The sequence below is a fragment of the Protomyctophum bolini genome (assembly GCF_963924005.1).
Source record: "Protomyctophum bolini genome assembly, chromosome: 7".
Classification (NCBI taxonomy): domain Eukaryota; kingdom Metazoa; phylum Chordata; class Actinopteri; order Myctophiformes; family Myctophidae; genus Protomyctophum; species Protomyctophum bolini.
The window spans coordinates 46,158,817-46,177,830 of NC_137868.1; the positions used below are offsets into that span (position 1 = coordinate 46,158,817).

Here is a 19,014-nt window from a genome sequence, read left to right on the forward strand (position 1 = left end):
TGTATCTTTCCAGTTGTGTATGAGGTGACAGTACTTCATTAGACACCCTGGAGTCGTTTTTTGTATTTACGGTTTCTTCCTGGAGGCTGGACCCTTGACAGTCAAACGGGCCAATGAAAAAAACAGTAATATAGTGACGTCACATTATCAGCCCCTCCCCTAACCCCTCCCCCTTTATCATACAACTACAGCTGTGGGCTTAAGTTCAGGTGGATCACATAAAAACCACATTTTAACAAATACTGTACACTTAAAAAAAAAAATCATACCTCCTTATATAACAATAAGACCTGACGATCATGTTTTAGGTTGGGAAGAAATCATGGCACTCCATCTTTAAAGGTTTTATGACATTCATTTTCATTTATTTTTCTTTTTCTTTTTTCTTTTAGGTTTTATGACCTCAATTACACCTAAAAAACCTGAACTTTGAACATTCAGCGGATTTTCTGTGGTCTGAAGTTTTCTTTGGGGTTTGGAAGCCTTTTGAGCTACAGTACAATGAAAACAGGCAAAACAGTGAAAACAGTGACATCTGCTGGCAAATCCCATTGACATATATGGGATTTGCAGGATCTTACATCACAAACTGCCGGCAAATCAGAGCACCTGTTTGAGCCAGAAAACCCCCAGATCACAGAAAATCTACTGAATGTTAAAAGTTCATGTTTTTTGGGTGCAATTGAGATTAGAAAACCTAAAAAAAATAAGAACAATTCCAAAACGTTTTTTTTAATGTCACAGTCCCTTTAACTATATAAATTGCGTTTTGGGAGGAAAAATGCACCCCGTTTTAATCTCTGCTGTAGCATTACACTATTACGTACTGTACGTAGTGTTCTGCTGTACTGTATGGTGTACTGTAGTACCTGAGCAGCACGCCTCTGGCATCAGGCTCGGCAGAGTCGGCGAAGACGTCGAACTTGCTGGTGAGAGTCAGAGAGACCTCCATCTTGCTGCCGGGGCTCACGCCGGACTCTGACCAGCTCTCTGACGCGCCGCCAGCGCCCCCTGTTGGCTCGCCTGCACAGGACACACCATGCACACAAGCACCATTAAAAGGGACACTTCACCATTTTTGTACATGTTAATGACATTTAGAAGATTTAGAACACTTTCCTGGGGCTTTTTATGTGTGTAATATGTGGTTTTAGATATTTTAGATTTCAGCAGTGAGCCTAGTGTCTATGTCATGGACACCGCAGGGCTCTACTTCCTTCCTGGACTACATTTCCCATGATACGTTGGTGCACTGCTCCTCCTTGTGGATAGGGGGAGGGCTGTCCTACTGAGACAACATGCAGTCCAGGAAGGAAGTGAGCCCAGTGTCCATGACATCAGAGACACCGGGCTCACTGCTACAATCTAAAATATCCAAAACCACATATTACACACATATAAAGACCCCCCAGGAAAGTGTTCTAAATCTCCTAAACGTAATTAACATGTATTTTCTTTGCAAAAAAAGGGTGACGTTTCCCTTTAAAGTCCAGTCAATCTGAGACCATTTAAACACAGGTCTGGAGCAAACAATTTTGTCTGTTCTTTATCTTTTGCAGCAATATCTGATAGAAAAGTATGATTAGCGGAGATGAATGAAATGCTCTCCTCACCACCCAGCTCCTCCAGGGTCGGGACTTTCCCCAGGTCTCTCAGTAGAACGGACAGCGGGTCATTTGGGTCCGAACACAGAGAGTCCTGATGGTCCAACAGAAGCTACGACAACACACACACACACACGATTATTATTTATTCATTTAAGTACCAGATCTTATTCCCTAAAGACCTGGAGGCGTGGTCAATGCCATTTGGCTATTCTGAGTGGCCAAAGAGCATTGACCACACCTCCAGGTCTTTAGTTTACTCAAGTTAGGGAATAAGACCTGGTACTTAAGACACGCAAAATACAGCCCTCAGTGTCTTCTTCATGAGGACGGAGATGGAGATCAGCCGGAGAATCGGAGCGGCAGGGGGCGGTATTGCAGTCCCTGCACCGCTCACTGTTGTGACGAAAAGAGAGCCGAGCCAGAAGGCAAAGCTCTCCGTCTATACCGAGCAATCTTCGTTCCTACTGGTCGTGAAGTGTGGGTAATTTATTTTGACCGCCAAATTATTTTGGGGGTCCCCAGATTATTACAAAAAAAGAAAAGAAAAAAAAAATGCAACTGAATGGCTGGAAAATGGAAATTAAGAGTTTACAAATTACAGTTTCTGTATTTATTCATGATGGAATTTCTCTATTAACACTTACCGCCTTTGCCGTAGATCTACTGCAATTAATAAATTGCTGTAAAACTCGCTGACAAGACACGTAGATGACCGGTTTATTTGAACAGCTCAAAGTACTAGTTAGTTTACCTGGCTTATTGAGGATGACCAGCTCAAAGTACTAGTTAGTTTACCTGGTTTATTGAGGATGACCAGCTCAAAGTAATAGTTAGTTTACCTGGTTTATTGAGGATCACCAGCCAGTGTTGTTTTGTCGACTAAAACTAAGACGAAAAATGTTCGTCGACTACCTTTTTTTCACTGACAAAAACTAAATGGAAACTAAATGAAAAGTAAGCTATGATGACTAAAACTAAGACTAAATATATTGACAATTTCGTCAAGAAATAAAAACTAGACTAAAATGTCAGGAAGGGACTAGTGGACAAGATATCCAGTATAAGTCATTTTACACTTGGTCGCATGCTGAAAATAGCCGATCTACAAGCTCACAACTCAGAAAAACTGTAGATTTAGTGGACTAAAATCTTATGATATTCAGTCGACTAAAACTAGACTAAAACCTTCCAGGTGACTAAAATGTGACTGAAACTAAATTCTATTCAAAAGACCTATGGCTAAAACTAAAATCACCAGGTAGTTAGTTACCTGGTGAGTGCTGATGATCTCGCTGACGGACACGTAGATGACGGGCCTGTTGAGGATCACCAGCTCGGAGTACTCGTCCATGCTGAAGCGCTCGCCGGGCTCGGGCACGTCGCAGACGGCGCGCAGGAAGCGCCGGAACTTCCGGTGGTTGTGCGTGACGTAGTCGTTGAGCGACAGCAGGTGCGCCGCGTCGCCCTGGAAGTGGCTGTGGGCGGCGGCCTGCTGGAGGAGGCGGGCCACCGAGCCCAGGATGCGGCGCTGCTCGGGGAGGAGGCCGGGGGCGGCGGCGCGGTCCACCACGTCGAAGCCCTCGGGGGCCACGATGGCGGGGTTCATGTAGCGGTAGTAGATCAGGTTACCGACGATCTGGAGGAGCAGTGTTAACGTGTTGTTGTTATTATTCTGACCCGAGATCAGATTCTAAAAATGTCTATTACATCCTGACAGTTTCATTATTAAGACCCATTCTGACCTGAGATCAGATTCTAAAAATGTCTATTACATCCTGACAGTTTCATTATTAAGACCCATTCTGACCTGAGATCAGATTCTAAAAATGTCTATTACATCCTGACAGTTTCATTATTAAGACCCATTCTGACCTGAGATCAGATTCTAAAAATGTCTATTACATCCTGACAGTTTCATTATTAAGACCCATTCTGACCCGAGATCAGATTCTAAAAATGTCTATTACATCCTGACAGTTTCATTATTAAGACCCATTCTGACCTGAGATCAGATTCTAAAAATGTCTATTACATCCTGACAGTTTCATTATTAAGACCCATTCTGACCTGAGATCAGATTCTAAAAATGTCTTCGATTTTTCAAAAATAGCAGACCTACAAGCTCATAGCGCGCCACCGAGTGGCGCGCTATGAGCTTGTAGGTCTGCTATTTTTCAATAGCTAAAGCACGACATGATGCGAACACCAAAAGGGGTTCCCGTACAGAATGGGTTAAGGGGCGGCAGTGGCTCAGGAGGTAGAGCGACCCGGTGGGAACCACAACGTTCCCGGTTCGATTCCTGTGGGTTTCCCACCGGAGTTAAAGTGTCCATGAGCAAGACGCTGAACCCCTAATTGCTCGACGATGTGCAGGATGGCGCCTTGCATGGTTTCCCCCGCCATCGGTGTGTGAAAGGGTGAATGGAATGCACAATCCATGTAAAGCGCCTTGGATAAAGGCTAAATAAATGCATCATACCATTTATTACCTTGTAGAGTTGGTATGAAGTTATTTCATTTATAGACTCAGGAGAATTCCCTTGTGTAATGTATTTATATAATATATATATTGTAGTGTTAAGAGTTTACTTAACATGTAGTTAGGCAAAGTATTCGTTTATTTACTGTATTAAATAAACATGGTAAATGTTATGCTGTAAATGTTATGCTGCGTTCACACGGGCAGATGCAAAAGATACAAAGATGCAAAGCTACACGGTGTATTTGTATAGCTGTTGTATAGGTGCTTTTGCAGCAGCTACAAACGTTGGCTGCATCTTCATGTCGCTGGCTTCCATTGACAATGAAAGGTAGACTGTATCTTTGCATCGTCATGTCTCTGGCTTCCATTGACAATGAATGGTAGACTGCAGCTTTGCATCGTCATGTCTCTGGCTTCCATTGACAATGAATGGTAGACTGTATCTTTGCATCGTCATGTATCTGGCTTCCATTGACAATGCATGGTAGACTGTATCTTTGCATCGTCATGTCTCTGGCTTCCATTGACAATGAACGGTAGACTGTAGCTTTGCATCTGCCCGACGTGCGAACGCATCATTAGTACATTTAACATGTAGAGAGGTATAGTATTAATATATATATATATATATATATATATTCACCTTGTACAGCTCGTCCTCACTGGCCTCCGGGAACTTCTCCTGCAGGGAATCTCTGAGCACCTTGGCTGTGTAGCGCATCCCATATCTATAACACACACACACACACACACACACACACACACACACACACACACACACAAAGAACTGATCAACACAATTGTACAAGCACATCTTCGTGAACAAGATTCACCCCCCCCCCCCTTTTCCCCTCACTGTATAAGTTTCTTTTCCCTTTTTACCTCCTTTATGATGAAATCCTGTTCTGTTCTTTGACTATATAGAAGTGTCTATCTGTATGTCTCTAAATGTTGTGATGAATTGAACATGGTGGACCCTCTTGTAAACAAGTGTAATGCTTAATTGGGTCGTCCACTCACAGTTGACAGTCTTTGTATTGAGTTTGTGCTTGAAATGTACTGTAATTCTGCAAACTGTTAATAAATATTTCAATCAATCAATAAAAAACAACCTCAATTGAATGCAGCTTGAAATCAGAATGAGCGACGGATTCGATGTTTGTCTGTAGAGGGGATCGAGATTGTCCATCTTACGGTACATTGTGGAGGTTGGACGTGATGGCGTTGAGGACGCGGTCCGTGAGGTTCTTGAGGGTCACCATGGCGATGTCCAGACGACGGCGGACCTCGGGGTGAGAGATGGCCTCCTCTGGAGACACCTCGTACGGCAGAGAGCTGGGCCGACAAGGTATTAGAAGAACATGTTATACACACTGGAGACACCTCGTACGGCAGAGAGCTGGGCCGACAAGGTATTAGATTAGAAGAACATGTTACACACTGGAGACACCTCGTACGGTAGAGAGCTGGGCCGACAGGTATTAGATTAGAAGAACATGTTACACACTGGAGAACACACATAGAAGAACATGTTACGACACCTAGGGCATTAAGAAAATAGTCGACTATTCAACTAGTCGACTAGTAAATCCACTAGTCGACCTTGTTGGTACTAGTTGACTAGTTTTTTTCCCCCTGGTTTTGTAGGCCTCGAGATCAGGTAGATTTATAGTTATAGTCACAAATATTATGGGTATAATGGTTAGTTAAACAACTAGTCGACCAGTAAACTAGGGCCTAGTTACTAGGCAACTAGTCAACTAGTATAAATGACTAGAAGTGAATGCCCTAGAGACACCTCGTATGGCAGAGAGCTGGACCCAAACAGGCTAGAAGAATGTATTACACTGGAGACGTACGGCAACAACAGAGGATTATATTAGTCTATGTTTTCTACATATACGGCATATTCTCTCCAGATAATACTCAACATCTCCATTATTGCCACCAACCAAGAGTGTCACGCTAAAGTAGCGACATTTTTACGGCTCTAGCAGTGATTACAAAACATATTCATTTCACGGACCCCCCCCAAAATCCACACGCATTATGCTACGGACCCCCCGATTTAATGGCATTTCTATCTCTTGGTACCCCAATTTATATTGTAAAAACCACTGTTAATTTAACTCAGAGTGTACACACTCTCTGAGTTACAGACCCATAAGGGTCCATTTGGTTCCGTATATCTCTAATTGAGCTATAGGGGCACCCCCTGGAAGTCCCTCAAGTACCCCCACTTTGGGAACCCATGCTGTAGTGTAGACTGTAACAAACTAGCCTGGCCCAGCCAGTGTGCTTTCTGGTCTAGAGGGGTTGGGTGCGCTTGGAGAATATTGGGTTCACCGATCAGAGGACCCTTCCGTCCCTCCCCTCTCTGGTCGAAAACGTGCGGAGAAAACGGACCCCGCTATATTGAGAGAGACACCCCTCTGCACGATTAGAACACATCTGGTTAGTTTTTTTTTCCTATTTCTTGAAGAGTAACGGTATTGTCCAATACAAGATGTCCGCCCCGAACGGGACGATTATACACTATTCTACCACAGGCCGTTTCGAGGAAGCAGAAGGCTAGAAGGCTGTTCCGATTGGTTGAAACAGCCTTCTAGTCGTGGGTTAAATCAGCACTGTTCAACACCTAATCAAAACAAATAATTCAGCTGCTCTGTTCTCCCAGTGCGCTAGCAAACTCGGTGGCTAGGCTAGCTAGTTTCTTGGGACAATAAGTGGTCGTAGTGACTACATCTGTTATTAAAAAAATCTTTCATCGATTTTCTTAGTTTTAAGGGTAAACTGCTTCAGTGATGCTTGCGGAACTCGACTTCGTCTCGTTCCTGACCCGCATCCCTGTCGTGGCAATAATCACGTTAACCCAATATTGCTTAAGTATACATTGTACCTCTTGGTTCCGGTCTGACTCTCCGTCTGGTTGATCCAGTTCTTGTAGATCTCCACGGGGTCCGTCCGGACGCTGAGGGTCTTGTCCTGCAGGATGTCCGTGATGGGAGGAGACAGGATGTCCCGCAGAGCGTTGGACCTCACCTGGCGATAGAAGTTCACCAGCATCTTGATGATGGTCGGGTTCCCCGTGATGACCTGGGACGGACTGTCCACCTTCATTCTGGACACAGAGAGAGAGAGATGATTTCCATTCATTCAAATGAACCCATGTAGACCAGAGTTTTCTGAAAAACCCTATGTTTCTTCAATGTCAGTGGTTCTCAAACTATTTCATGTCAAGGACTCCCAAAAAGTTATGAAACCTCATCTGACCCTCATCTGAAAATATATCGTTCCAGGTATGTTAAATACATACAATATACACAGGTTAGCGACACATTTTCACAATTTCTCAAAAATAGCAGAAACTACAAGCTCGTAGCGCGGCACTCTGTGCCGCGCTATGAGATTGTAGATCTGCTATCTTTCAAAAGCTAAAGTACCCCTTTTGGTGGTTACATACATTGTTATAATTTAGCTATTGAAAAATAGCAGATCTACAAGCTCATAGCGCGCCACAGAGTGGCGTGCTACGAGCTTCTTTTTTTTTATCCCAGGATTTTGTAACCCATTTTTCACCCCTGTGTCAATTATCTAATGTGATCCTGGGCTCTACACACCCTCCGCCAACCTGGGGAGAGCAACGGACTTGAACTCATGCTTCCTTCATGCATGAGTGTCCAAGTTGCTCCTTTACACCTGACAGGGGGGGAGTTTCCCTGGTTGGACGTAGCGCGTGGAAGGAACCCGTTATTCCAACCAGTTCCTTTCCCCTCCATCAGGCGCCCGGCTGGCGCTATTTTTGAAAAATCATGAAAATGTGCCTCAAATCTTTCAGAAAATTGTCATGATTTAGAAAACGTTTTTTATTTAGAATTTCAACGTCAGGCCTGAATGGGTTAAAACACCAAAAGGGGTTCCTGCCCCAAAAAGGGTTCATAATGAATGAATTACTTGATCTCGTAGCGCAGCGCGGTGGTGAACAGCTGCAGCAGCAGGTAGGCCTCGCGGCAGTCCGAGCCGTAGTTGAACAGCGAGAAGATGACCGAGTCCAGGAAACGGGTGGTCTTGGTCTGAGGCATCAGGAAGATGAGGTGGGCCAGGTACCGCGGCTGGGTCTGCGAGTACACACACACACACAAATAAAACATCATATTTTTTTATATATAGAGCATTTATGCAAAGCGCTTTAACCCATTTCGACCCGAGATCAGATTCTAAAAAATGTCTTCTACATCCTGACAGTTTTCTGAAAAAGCTATGTTTCTATGTCAGTCGTTCTTCGATAAAAAAATAAATAGCAGACCTGCAAGCTCATAGCGCGCCACTCGGTGGCGCGCTATGAGCTTGTAGATCTGCTGTTTTTCAATAGCTAAAGCCTAACGTAATGCTAACACCAAAACGGGCTCCCACCCAAAATGGGTTTAAATACGTAGATTGTGCATTACATTCACCCAAACACACCCAGTCATACATACGATGGCTGAGGAAACCATGCGAGGCCCCCCGACCTGCCCATCGGGAGCGAATAGGGGGTTCAGAGTCTTGCTCAAGGACACCTCGATCATGATCTCCGGGGGAGCCCACAGGGATCGAACTGGGAACCTCACGGTTTCCTATCCGGCTGATCAACCCCCCCCCCCCGAGCCATTGCCAGTTTTGCCACCCACTATATAACCTGCAGTAGACATTTCTATTGTATGTCTTAGCCTGCAGAAGATAAAGATAGAAGAGGTGCTGGTATCGGCCTTCAGGGTTTCTATTGTACTTGTCCGACAAGATTCTTCTAGTACGTCTTGGAATGGTTTATTTGGTATATCCATATTTTTTATTGTGTATCTAACCTGTAGGAGGTAGGAGAGGTGCTGGTAGGCCTCCACCAGGGTTTAACCCATTTTGGTGTTAGCATTATGTTATAATTTAGCTATTGAAAAATAGCAGATCTACAAGCTCGTAGCGCGCCACCGAGTGTCGCGCTACGAGCTTGTAGGTCTGCTATTTTTGAAAAATCGACCGACATAGAAACATAGCTTTTTCAGAAAACTGTCGGGACGTAGAAGACATTTTTAGAATCTGATCTCAGGTCAGAATGGATTAAATAATGTGTATCTAACCTGTAGAAGGGGTGCTGGTAGGCCTCCACCAGGGTTTAAATAATGTGCATCTAACCTGTAGGAGGTAGAAGAGGTGCTGGTAGGCCTCCAGGGTTTAAATAATGTGTATCTAACCTGTAGGAGGTAGAAGAGGTGCTGGTAGCCTCCAGGGTTTAAATAATGTGTATCTAACCTGTAGGAGGTAGAAGAGGTGCTGGTAGGCCTCCACCAGGGTTTAAATAATGTGTATCTAACCTGTAGGAGGTAGAAGAGGTGCTGGTAGGCCTCCAGGGTTTAAATAATGTGTATCTAACCTGTAGGAGGTAGAAGAGGTGCTGGTAGGCCTCCACCAGGGTTTATATAATGTGTATCTAACCTGTAGGAGGTAGAAGAGGTGCTGGTAGGCCTCCACCAGGGTTTAAATAATGTGTATCTAACCTGTAGGAGGTAGAAGAGGTGCTGGTAGGCCTCCACCAGGGTTTAAATAATGTGTATCTAACCTGTAGGAGGTAGAAGAGGTGCTGGTAGGCCTCCACCAGGGTTTATATAATGTGTATCTAACCTGTAGGAGGTAGAAGAGGTGCTGGTAGGCCTCCACCAGGGTTTAAATAATGTGTATCTAACCTGTAGGAGGTAGAAGAGGTGCTGGTAGGCCTCCACCAGGGTTTAAATAATGTGTATCTAACCTGTAGGAGGTAGAAGAGGTGCTGGTAGGCCTCCACCAGGGTTTAAATAATGTGTATCTAACCTGTAGGAGGTAGAAGAGGTGCTGGTAGGCCTCCACCAGGGTTTATATAATGTGTATCTAACCTGTAGGAGGTAGAAGAGGTGCTGGTAGGCCTCCACCAGGGTTTAAATAATGTGTATCTAACCTGTAGGAGGTAGAAGAGGTGCTGGTAGGCCTCCACCAGGGTTTAAATAATGTGTATCTAACCTGTAGGAGGTAGAAGAGGTGCTGGTAGGCCTCCACCAGGGTTTAAATAATGTGTATCTAACCTGTAGGAGGCAGAAGAGGTGCTGGTAGGCCTCCACCAGGGTTTAAATAATGTGTATCTAACCTGTAGGAGGTAGAAGAGGTGCTGGTAGGCCTCCACCAGGGTTTAAATAATGTGCATCTAACCTGTAGGAGGTAGAAGAGGTGCTGGTAGGCCTCCACCAGGGTTTAAATAATGTGTATCTAACCTGTAGGAGGTAGAAGAGGTGCTGGTAGGCCTCCACCAGGGTTTAAATAATGTGCATCTAACCTGTAGGAGGTAGAAGAGGTGCTGGTAGGCCTCCACCAGGGTTTAAATAATGTGTATCTAACCTGTAGGAGGTAGAAGAGGTGCTGGTAGGCCTCCACCAGGGTTTAAATAATGTGCATCTAACCTGTAGGAGGTAGAAGAGGTGCTGGTAGGCCTCCACCAGGGTTTAAATAATGTGCATCTAACCTGTAGGAGGTAGAAGAGGTGCTGGTAGGCCTCCACCAGGGTTTATATAATGTGCATCTAACCTGTAGGAGGTAGAAGAGGTGCTGGTAGGCCTCCACCAGGGTTTAAATAATGTGTATCTAACCTGTAGGAGGTAGAAGAGGTGCTGGTAGGCCTCCACCAGGGTTTAAATAATGTGTATCTAACCTGTAGGAGGTAGAAGAGGTGCTGGTAGGCCTCCACCAGGGTTTAAATAATGTGTATCTAACCTGTAGGAGGTAGAAGAGGTGCTGGTAGGCCTCCACCAGGGTTTAAATAATGTGCATCTAACCTGTAGGAGGTAGAAGAGGTGCTGGTAGGCCTCCACCAGGGTTTATATAATGTGTATCTAACCTGTAGGAGGTAGAAGAGGTGCTGGTAGGCCTCCACCAGGGTTTAAATAATGTGTATCTAACCTGTAGGAGGTAGAAGAGGTGCTGGTAGGCCTCCACCAGGGTTTAAATAATGTGTATCTAACCTGTAGGAGGTAGAAGAGGTGCTGGTAGGCCTCCACCAGGGTTTATATAATGTGTATCTAACCTGTAGGAGGTAGAAGAGGTGCTGGTAGGCCTCCACCAGGGTTTATATAATGTGTATCTAACCTGTAGGAGGTAGAAGAGGTGCTGGTAGGCCTCCACCAGGGTTTATATAATGTGTATCTAACCTGTAGGAGGTAGAAGAGGTGCTGGTAGGCCTCCACCAGGGTTTATATAATGTGTATCTAACCTGTAGGAGGTAGAAGAGGTGCTGGTAGGCCTCCACCAGGGTTTATATAATGTGTATCTAACCTGTAGGAGGTAGAAGAGGTGCTGGTAGGCCTCCAGGGTTTCTCGCCGCTGTTTGCTCAGAGCCTTCAGTCCTTTGTTGTTCCTCTCCACGGACATCAACTCGGTGAGCTGCTGCTTGGTCTTCCTGGTCAGCTTCTTGCAGTGAGACACCACCTCCTAGCACACGCACACACACACACACACACACACACACACACACACACACACACACACACACACACACACACACACACACACACACACACACACACACACACACACACACACACACACACACACACACACACACACACACACACACACACACACACACACACACACACACACACACACACACACACACACACACACACACACACACACACACACACAATTCAATTACATCCAAAAATAGAAGATATTGCCGCATTTTGTAAAAAAAAAAAAAAGAAAAAAATGATAGTTTGGACAGAGAAGCACTGAGAATACGATTTATAATTAATTTCAAAATAGTGCGAGATCTAAAGGTCTGAGGTCAAAAGTCAGAGCGCGAAAGTCGTTCGGACTGAGGAGACACATAATGTGCATTAAAGTTTTATTGCTGATGGTCAAATTGTTCATGAGCTACTGTATATGCCTGTTCAAATACCATAACCATAATTTCAGAGTTTCACGAAGCCAGAACGGCAAACATTGTAGGAATAAGAGTAGCGAGTAGAACAACAATAAGTCTCCCCGTCCTTCAGGTCCAGAAAAATATTGATTGAAACCTTTATTTATTCTCGAAAGAGCAATTGAGGTTCTCCCTCATTTCCAATGCTGACGAGATTACATACAGTATATAAAACAATTTAAAAGGCATGCAGGTATAAAACACAAAACAGATCTTCATGTAAGGCACAGACAATGAGACAAAACACAAGTTAAAAACAGTTACATATTGAGGTAGGGAGGTTCAAAAGCAGGTTATTAAATTGACCATAAGATATTGGGGTATTCATTTTCAATGTTTTCAATGGTCCTATCTTCAGGTCCAGTATTATTATAATACCTGTAGTGTGACTCTGTTCCTGACCAGTAGTCCTATCTTCAGGTCCAGTATTATTATAACACCTGTAGTGTGACTCTGTTCCTGACCAGTAGTCCTATCTTCAGGTCCAGTATTATTATAATACCTGTAGTGTAACTCTGTTTCTGACCAGTAGTCCTATCTTCAGGTCCAGTATTATTATAATACCTGTAGTGTGACTCTGTTCCTGACCAGTAGTCCTATCTTCAGGTCCAGTATTATTATAATACCTGTAGTGTGACTCTGTTCCTGACCAGTAGTCCTATCTTCAGGTCCAGTATTATTATAATACCTGTAGTGTGACTCTGTTCCTGACCAGTAGTCCTATCTCCAGGTCCAGTATTATTATAACACCTGTAGTGTGACTCTGTTCCTGACCAGTAGTCCTATCTCCAGGTCCAGTATTATTATAATACCTGTAGTGTAACTCTGTTCCTGACCAGTAGTCCTATCTTCAGGTCCAGTATTATTATAATACCTGTAGTGTAACTCTGTTCCTGACCAGTAGTCCTATCTTCAGGTCCAGTATTATTATAATACCTGTAGTGTGACTCTGTTCCTGACCAGTAGTCCTATCTTCAGGTCCAGTATTATTATAATACCTGTAGTGTGACTCTGTTCCTGACCAGTAGTCCTATCTTCAGGTCCAGTATTATTATAATACCTGTAGTGTAACTCTGTTCCTGACCAGTAGTCCTATCTTCAGGTCCAGTATTATTATAACACCTGTAGTGTGACTCTGTTCCTGACCAGTAGTCCTATCTTCAGGTCCAGTATTATTATAATACCTGTAGTGTAACTCTGTTCCTGACCAGTAGTCCTATCTCCAGGTCCAGTATTATTATAACACCTGTAGTGTGACTCTGTTCCTGACCAGTAGTCCTATCTTCAGGTCCAGTATTATTATAATACCTGTAGTGTGACTCTGTTCCTGACCAGTAGTCTTATCTCCAGGTCCAGTATTATTATAATACCTGTAGTGTGACTCTGTTCCTGACCAGTAGTCCTATCTCCAGGTCCAGTATTATTATAATACCTGTAGTGTGACTCTGTTCCTGACCAGTAGTCCTATCTCCAGGTCCAGTATTATTATAACACCTGTAGTGTGACTCTGTTCCTGACCAGTAGTCCTATCTTCAGGTCCAGTGTTATTATAATACCTGTAGTGTGACTCGGTTCCTGACCAGTAGTCCTATCTTCAGGTCCAGCTCACTCAGGTCAAACTCCAGCTGTCGGTTGGTCCTCAGACTGAGCGCCATGTCCTTCCGCAGCGTCAGGAGCTCCGCCTCCTGCCTGATGTCACCGTCCCCCTGGTCCAATAGGTGACAGAACTTCCGGACCACGCCCAGCGGGGGCACGTCCGAGTGGACTGGAGAGGAAGGGAATGTGATTGGTTTATATACAGAACGGAAATAAGAGTCGACCAAAGACAAAAAAAAGAGAAGAAAATAAACACCTTCCGTGTGACGCATAGATCTGCTATTTTTGAGCGACGAAAGCCCCTCAAAAACCAGAACTTCTAAAAGTTCTGGTTAAAAATAGCAAAAATCTGTAAAAAATACTGCTGTCTTAAATGGTGATGTCCTCACAAGTATAGTAATACAAACGTGTGTGTGTGTGTGTGTGTGCGCGCGTGTGTATGCGTGCGTGTAGGTGTGTGCGTGCTTGTGTGTGTATGTGTGTGCATGTAGGTGTGTGTGTGTGTGTGTGTGTGTGTGTCCAGTCACTCACCCAGCAGGCGGTAATCCTCTCTGACTCGGTTTGCTCTGAAGAAAGCCTGGATCTTTATGATGGCGCCCACCTGTGGCCAAACAGGAATACAACACCTTATGGACTGGTGTGTGTGTGTGTGTTCTATCACATCATGTTTCTCAGTCCCAGCAGGACACACACAACAGACTTACATTGTGCGTGCTTGCGTGTCTCAGTAAACAGTGATCCAAGCAGGACACACACATTCACACAACCGACTTACATTGTGTGTGTGTGTGTGTGTGTGTGTGTCTCAGTAAACAGTGGTCCCAGACAGTACACACACAAGATACTTACATTGTGTGTGTGTGTGTGTGTGTGTGTGTGTGTGTGTGTGCGCGTGTGTCTCAGTAAACAGTGGTCCCAGACAGTACACACACAAGATACTTACATTGCGCTTGAAGAAGCGGAGGCGAGACAGGTACTTGCTGCGAGTCATCCACATCTTCACAAACGACTGGATCTGTGTGTGTGAGACAGACAGTCAATGTGTGTGTGTGTGTGTGTGAGAGAGATGTGTGTGTGTGTGTGATACAGACAGAGAGACATGCAGAAAAGCTGTTTGCATGTGTGTGTGTGTGTGTGTGAGTGAATGAGTATTAACTACTTCCAGTGGAAGTAGTTAATATACTGTAGCACCACTACCATTTTAACTATAATCCAATTATAAGTTGGCTATTCAAAAAGTAGCAGGTCTACAAGCACCTGCGATTTTTGAATTATTATTATTATTATTATCATTTAGATAATTCTTTTCACTTCTGGGGGCTCCTAAGCCTGGTGAAACCACTCCCCCTGCTGGACAATAAGGGTTCGTCTGGAATCTCTCGGGCAGAGACGACGTACTCCGGACCATTTTTTTTTTGTGGCTTTCGCCTTTATTTTATTTATTTTATGGAGGGACAGACAGTAGGCTGACAGGAAATGGGGAGAGAGATGGGGGGGGGAAGACATGCCGTAAAGGCCGTCGGGATCGGGAGTCGAACCCGCGGCCACACTGCCAGACTGGATTACCAGCCAAGGTGCCTGGACCGCTGAGCCACGGCCCCAGGCCACGTCCGGACCATTTCTGACCGGAGGCATATAATATGTGGCTGTATGGGGCCGCTATAGAGGCGGCAGGGATCAACGCGAGACTTATGACATATCGAAGCGCTGCCACCACAGCGCAAAATGTAAACACAACCCAACAAGACTAACAACTCAAAATGATCATGGAGATGTCAAGATTTTTGTCCCCGCGGCTTCCGGGTTCATCGTTTCCGCTTGAGAGAGAGAGAGCCCAGATTGCAGGCAGGAGGAGGAGGAGGGAACTGGTGAACTCAATACCGCCGCAATCTGGCGGAGTCAGGTTAGGTTAGGGGGACCCCAATCTGAGAATCCCATCGTCAAATATTCGGGAAAACAGCGCCTCCGCTGTTGTTCCTCGAAATTAGACTCTGGGGGCAACGTCTGTTTAGAATTTCGATCAACCGGAAAAGGCCCTTGCTTTTCCGCCGAGTTCCACTACTACCGCTGTGTCGCACTGTTTTCATTCCTACTTTCAACCATTCCTTTGCGGAACAAAACATGGATGTAACGGAGGAGGAAAAGTTGCTGTTCTACACAATGTTGAACATATCAAACCGCTTCAGCACATTTGTTTGAAATATTTAATCGATCGACGAGATGTTTTATTATGTTTACCTACTGGTTTTGGAAAAAGCCTCGTATATCAAGCTTGGCCAACGGTGTGTTCCCTACTTTCCGAAGCCTTTCCAGAGAGATGGCTAAAGGACGCTATCGTTTTTGTTATATGCCCACTCATTTCTATAATGGAAGAGCAAGTGAAAATGTTGACGGAGCGAGGCATTTCTGCAGCATATGCTGGGCAGAATGCATCTACAGACTCTGAAAACATGCCGTTTATTAACATTTAATCATAATAATGCTAGAAAATACAATTTAACCATGTGTACTACTACTTATGCATGTTGCATCATGGCATGCAGAAAAACAGCCAGCTTTAAACTCACGAGTCACAATGCATCTCAGTGCTAGTATTACACAATTAAGTTAGAACTTAAAATAAAATACACTGAATGTACTTTTAGTACTGTCAAACGATCATATGGACCCAACCATCCATTAAATCAAGTTTATTATAAATATGCAACACAATTTGAAATTTAGACAATAAATGTAGCTAATGTAAGAGGATTTATATTCATTGATTACACTAGATAATGGGTCCTTGTTGACCTGTAAAACGTAATGGACCCCTTCTCAAAGTTTAAAGCAAAAATATAGATAATACCACGTCTGAAAGGCTTTGTATCCTAATGTGATTTGTGAAACAGTGTGAAAAGGAGCCCCCGCGGTTTCCAAATCAATTCACTTTCAGATTGAACACTAAACCAAAGCTTTTATAACTTTAATTTGTACTGCAAAATACATTTGTTTTACGTCCGTTATATTTGTACGTCACGGACTGTTCTGAAGTTGCTTAAATAAAGGGGTCATTTGTTGGGAAACGTAAATATTAGCACACAACACAATTAACGCATTTGATTGAAGTTAATTACACTTAATCATAACCAACGCTTTTATTCATACTTTGTACTGTACACAGTTTACATTACATTTAGTTTGACGGAGTTTACACTTATTTGTTCAACATAGGACAACATTAGATAGCACTTCCCCGTTTTTTTGAGGTGAGATGGAGATGCAGTTGCACAACGCTTATGTCTAGCATTGTTTCGGTCATACAGTTATTTGACCGAATCGCCAACCTTTTCCAAAATTTCTTTGGTGCGCGAATATTTCATCAACAATTGTTTGCAGCTTAAGCAAATCGATTTCAGTGGATCGTCTGCAACAACAGGTTCTTCGGTTATAGCTTCCAAACTAGTCTCCAATCCCTGATTTGTGAATAAATTAAATACTTGTCCTTTTACTCCATACTTTAAATAATCTCCACAAACTCTACATACATTCGTAATAGGTTTATTTGGTGTTGTTTGTTGACCAGAGGAAGCCATGTTCAATAATAATGGAAGCGTGTAGGTTTGCTTCCAGTGGGACGAAATGTCCTCGCTGCACACACATGTAAATCCCGCCCACTAAATGTGATTGGGTGATTGCGCGGCTGACTTCCTGAACTACAGCGTCCATACTTGTAGGCCAGTGATACGTTTCTTTCTACTGCTTGCCGACAGACTAGTTGACGCGAGGCAACAGTCTGTCTTGAGAGACTAGGGGGACCCTGGCAGGCGCGGAACCTTTTTCAGATGGTGGGGGTGAATCCAAGTCCAAGTCCAGGGTACTGTCCGTGGCGTGAGAAAGTTTGAGAACTAGTACTAAGTCGTGCCGTTATGCTGTAGTTAGTGTGCATTGTGTGGTGGCACGGTTACCTTGACAACCGCCCTCCAGTTGGAGTAGAGATGCTGCAGTCTCTTCCTGTATGCTTTCTGCTGCACATGTCTCCTCCAGTGAGACTGTACACGCACACGCGCACGCACACGCGCACACGCACGCACGCACACACACACACACACACACACACACACACACACACACACACACACACACACACACTGTGATTAACAATTTAAAAAGGTAGGGTAAGTGACTTTCTTCTGTGTTAAATAAAAGCTCTATATTGCGATAGTACTCATTTGCTATAGACTAGTGTTTGTTCAGTAGCAGGAGTCTCCATGTCTCTCCAGCTTTTTATGAAAAAACGAAAAATCGTCAGGTCGGGATACCACTTCTATCCAATCAGGATGGAGAACTCAGTCAGGACTACAGATTAAACAAGTGGAATTGTAAGAGATGACACACAGAAACGAGCAGACAAAAATGATGCTGATGAATGGCTACTTTCTCCGGGTTTGGCTGAAATGTTGTCCCCTACCTGAACCTGTCCTTTCTGTGTATTAACCCATTCTGACCGGGCACCCGTTTTGGTGTTGGCATCATGTTATGCTTTAGCTATTGAAAAATAGCAGATCTACAAGCTCATATCGCGCCACCGAGTGGCGCGCTACGAGCTTGTAGGTCTGCTATTTTTTTGAAAAATCGAAGAACGACTGACATTTTTAGAATCTGATCTCAGGTCAGAATGGGTTCATCAGACCAGTGTGTGTCCCGTGGAAACCTCGTTTGAATCTGATCTCAGGTCAGAATGGGTTAAAGAAACGGAGAGACGTGCTACTGTTACTGAACAAACACTCTATAGCATTGATTAGTCAGAATATAGTTACCGGTATTTAACCTTTTAACAAAGGTTTTTTAAACCAAAAAAATATCACTTACTCTACCTTTATTAATTGTGTGGCTTTTAGGCCTTGCACAGGGCAGATATGACAAAGAAAAAACGTAAATGCACCAATAATAAAACTCCATATCCTATGTTTATCCAAATATTTTCCAAAACATTCGATTAATAATTCCAAACCTTTTCAAAGCCCGGAATTACTATACATCCAGGAATGTCATGAGGCATTGCATGGCGGCCTCTTGCACAGGGGCGAATCATTCAAGGCTTTGTTCTAAATAAAACAAGCAATAAATAAACAAAGCACATAAATTAATTAACCTGTATGGTGACGACGGCGGCGAGCTGCGAGTTGAGGTAGTGCAGGCGCGCTCCCACCCTCCGCCTCAGCAGGTAGCCTCTGGCTCTGGCCTGCAGGCGGACCACCAGCCACCCGTTGGCCCTCCACTGGGCCTCTCTGGTGTGGGAGGCAGTCACGCTGCCCACGACCGCCTGGAGGAAACAACACGGAACGCATGAATAACATAACACTGGG

At 44.1% G+C, this 19,014-nt stretch overlaps 1 protein-coding gene across 1 annotated transcript in view; it reads right to left on the reverse strand.

Moving 5' to 3' along the window:
• The window catches only part of iqgap3 (IQ motif containing GTPase activating protein 3), a 52,785-nt gene that overhangs the window by 8,336 nt on the left and 25,435 nt on the right, over positions 1-19,014 (reverse strand). The window contains exons 19-31 of the mRNA XM_080767623.1: positions 18,801-18,971; positions 17,614-17,697; positions 14,610-14,681; positions 14,198-14,267; positions 13,627-13,835; positions 11,419-11,574; positions 8,044-8,207; positions 6,989-7,210; positions 5,284-5,424; positions 4,733-4,817; positions 2,878-3,243; positions 1,614-1,716; positions 870-1,023 (exon numbers count right to left, since the gene is read on the reverse strand). Coding sequence (XP_080623749.1) covers positions 870-1,023; positions 1,614-1,716; positions 2,878-3,243; positions 4,733-4,817; positions 5,284-5,424; positions 6,989-7,210; positions 8,044-8,207; positions 11,419-11,574; positions 13,627-13,835; positions 14,198-14,267; positions 14,610-14,681; positions 17,614-17,697; positions 18,801-18,971 — 1,997 coding nt within the window. The remainder of the gene's footprint in view (positions 1-869; positions 1,024-1,613; positions 1,717-2,877; positions 3,244-4,732; positions 4,818-5,283; positions 5,425-6,988; positions 7,211-8,043; positions 8,208-11,418; positions 11,575-13,626; positions 13,836-14,197; positions 14,268-14,609; positions 14,682-17,613; positions 17,698-18,800; positions 18,972-19,014) is intronic.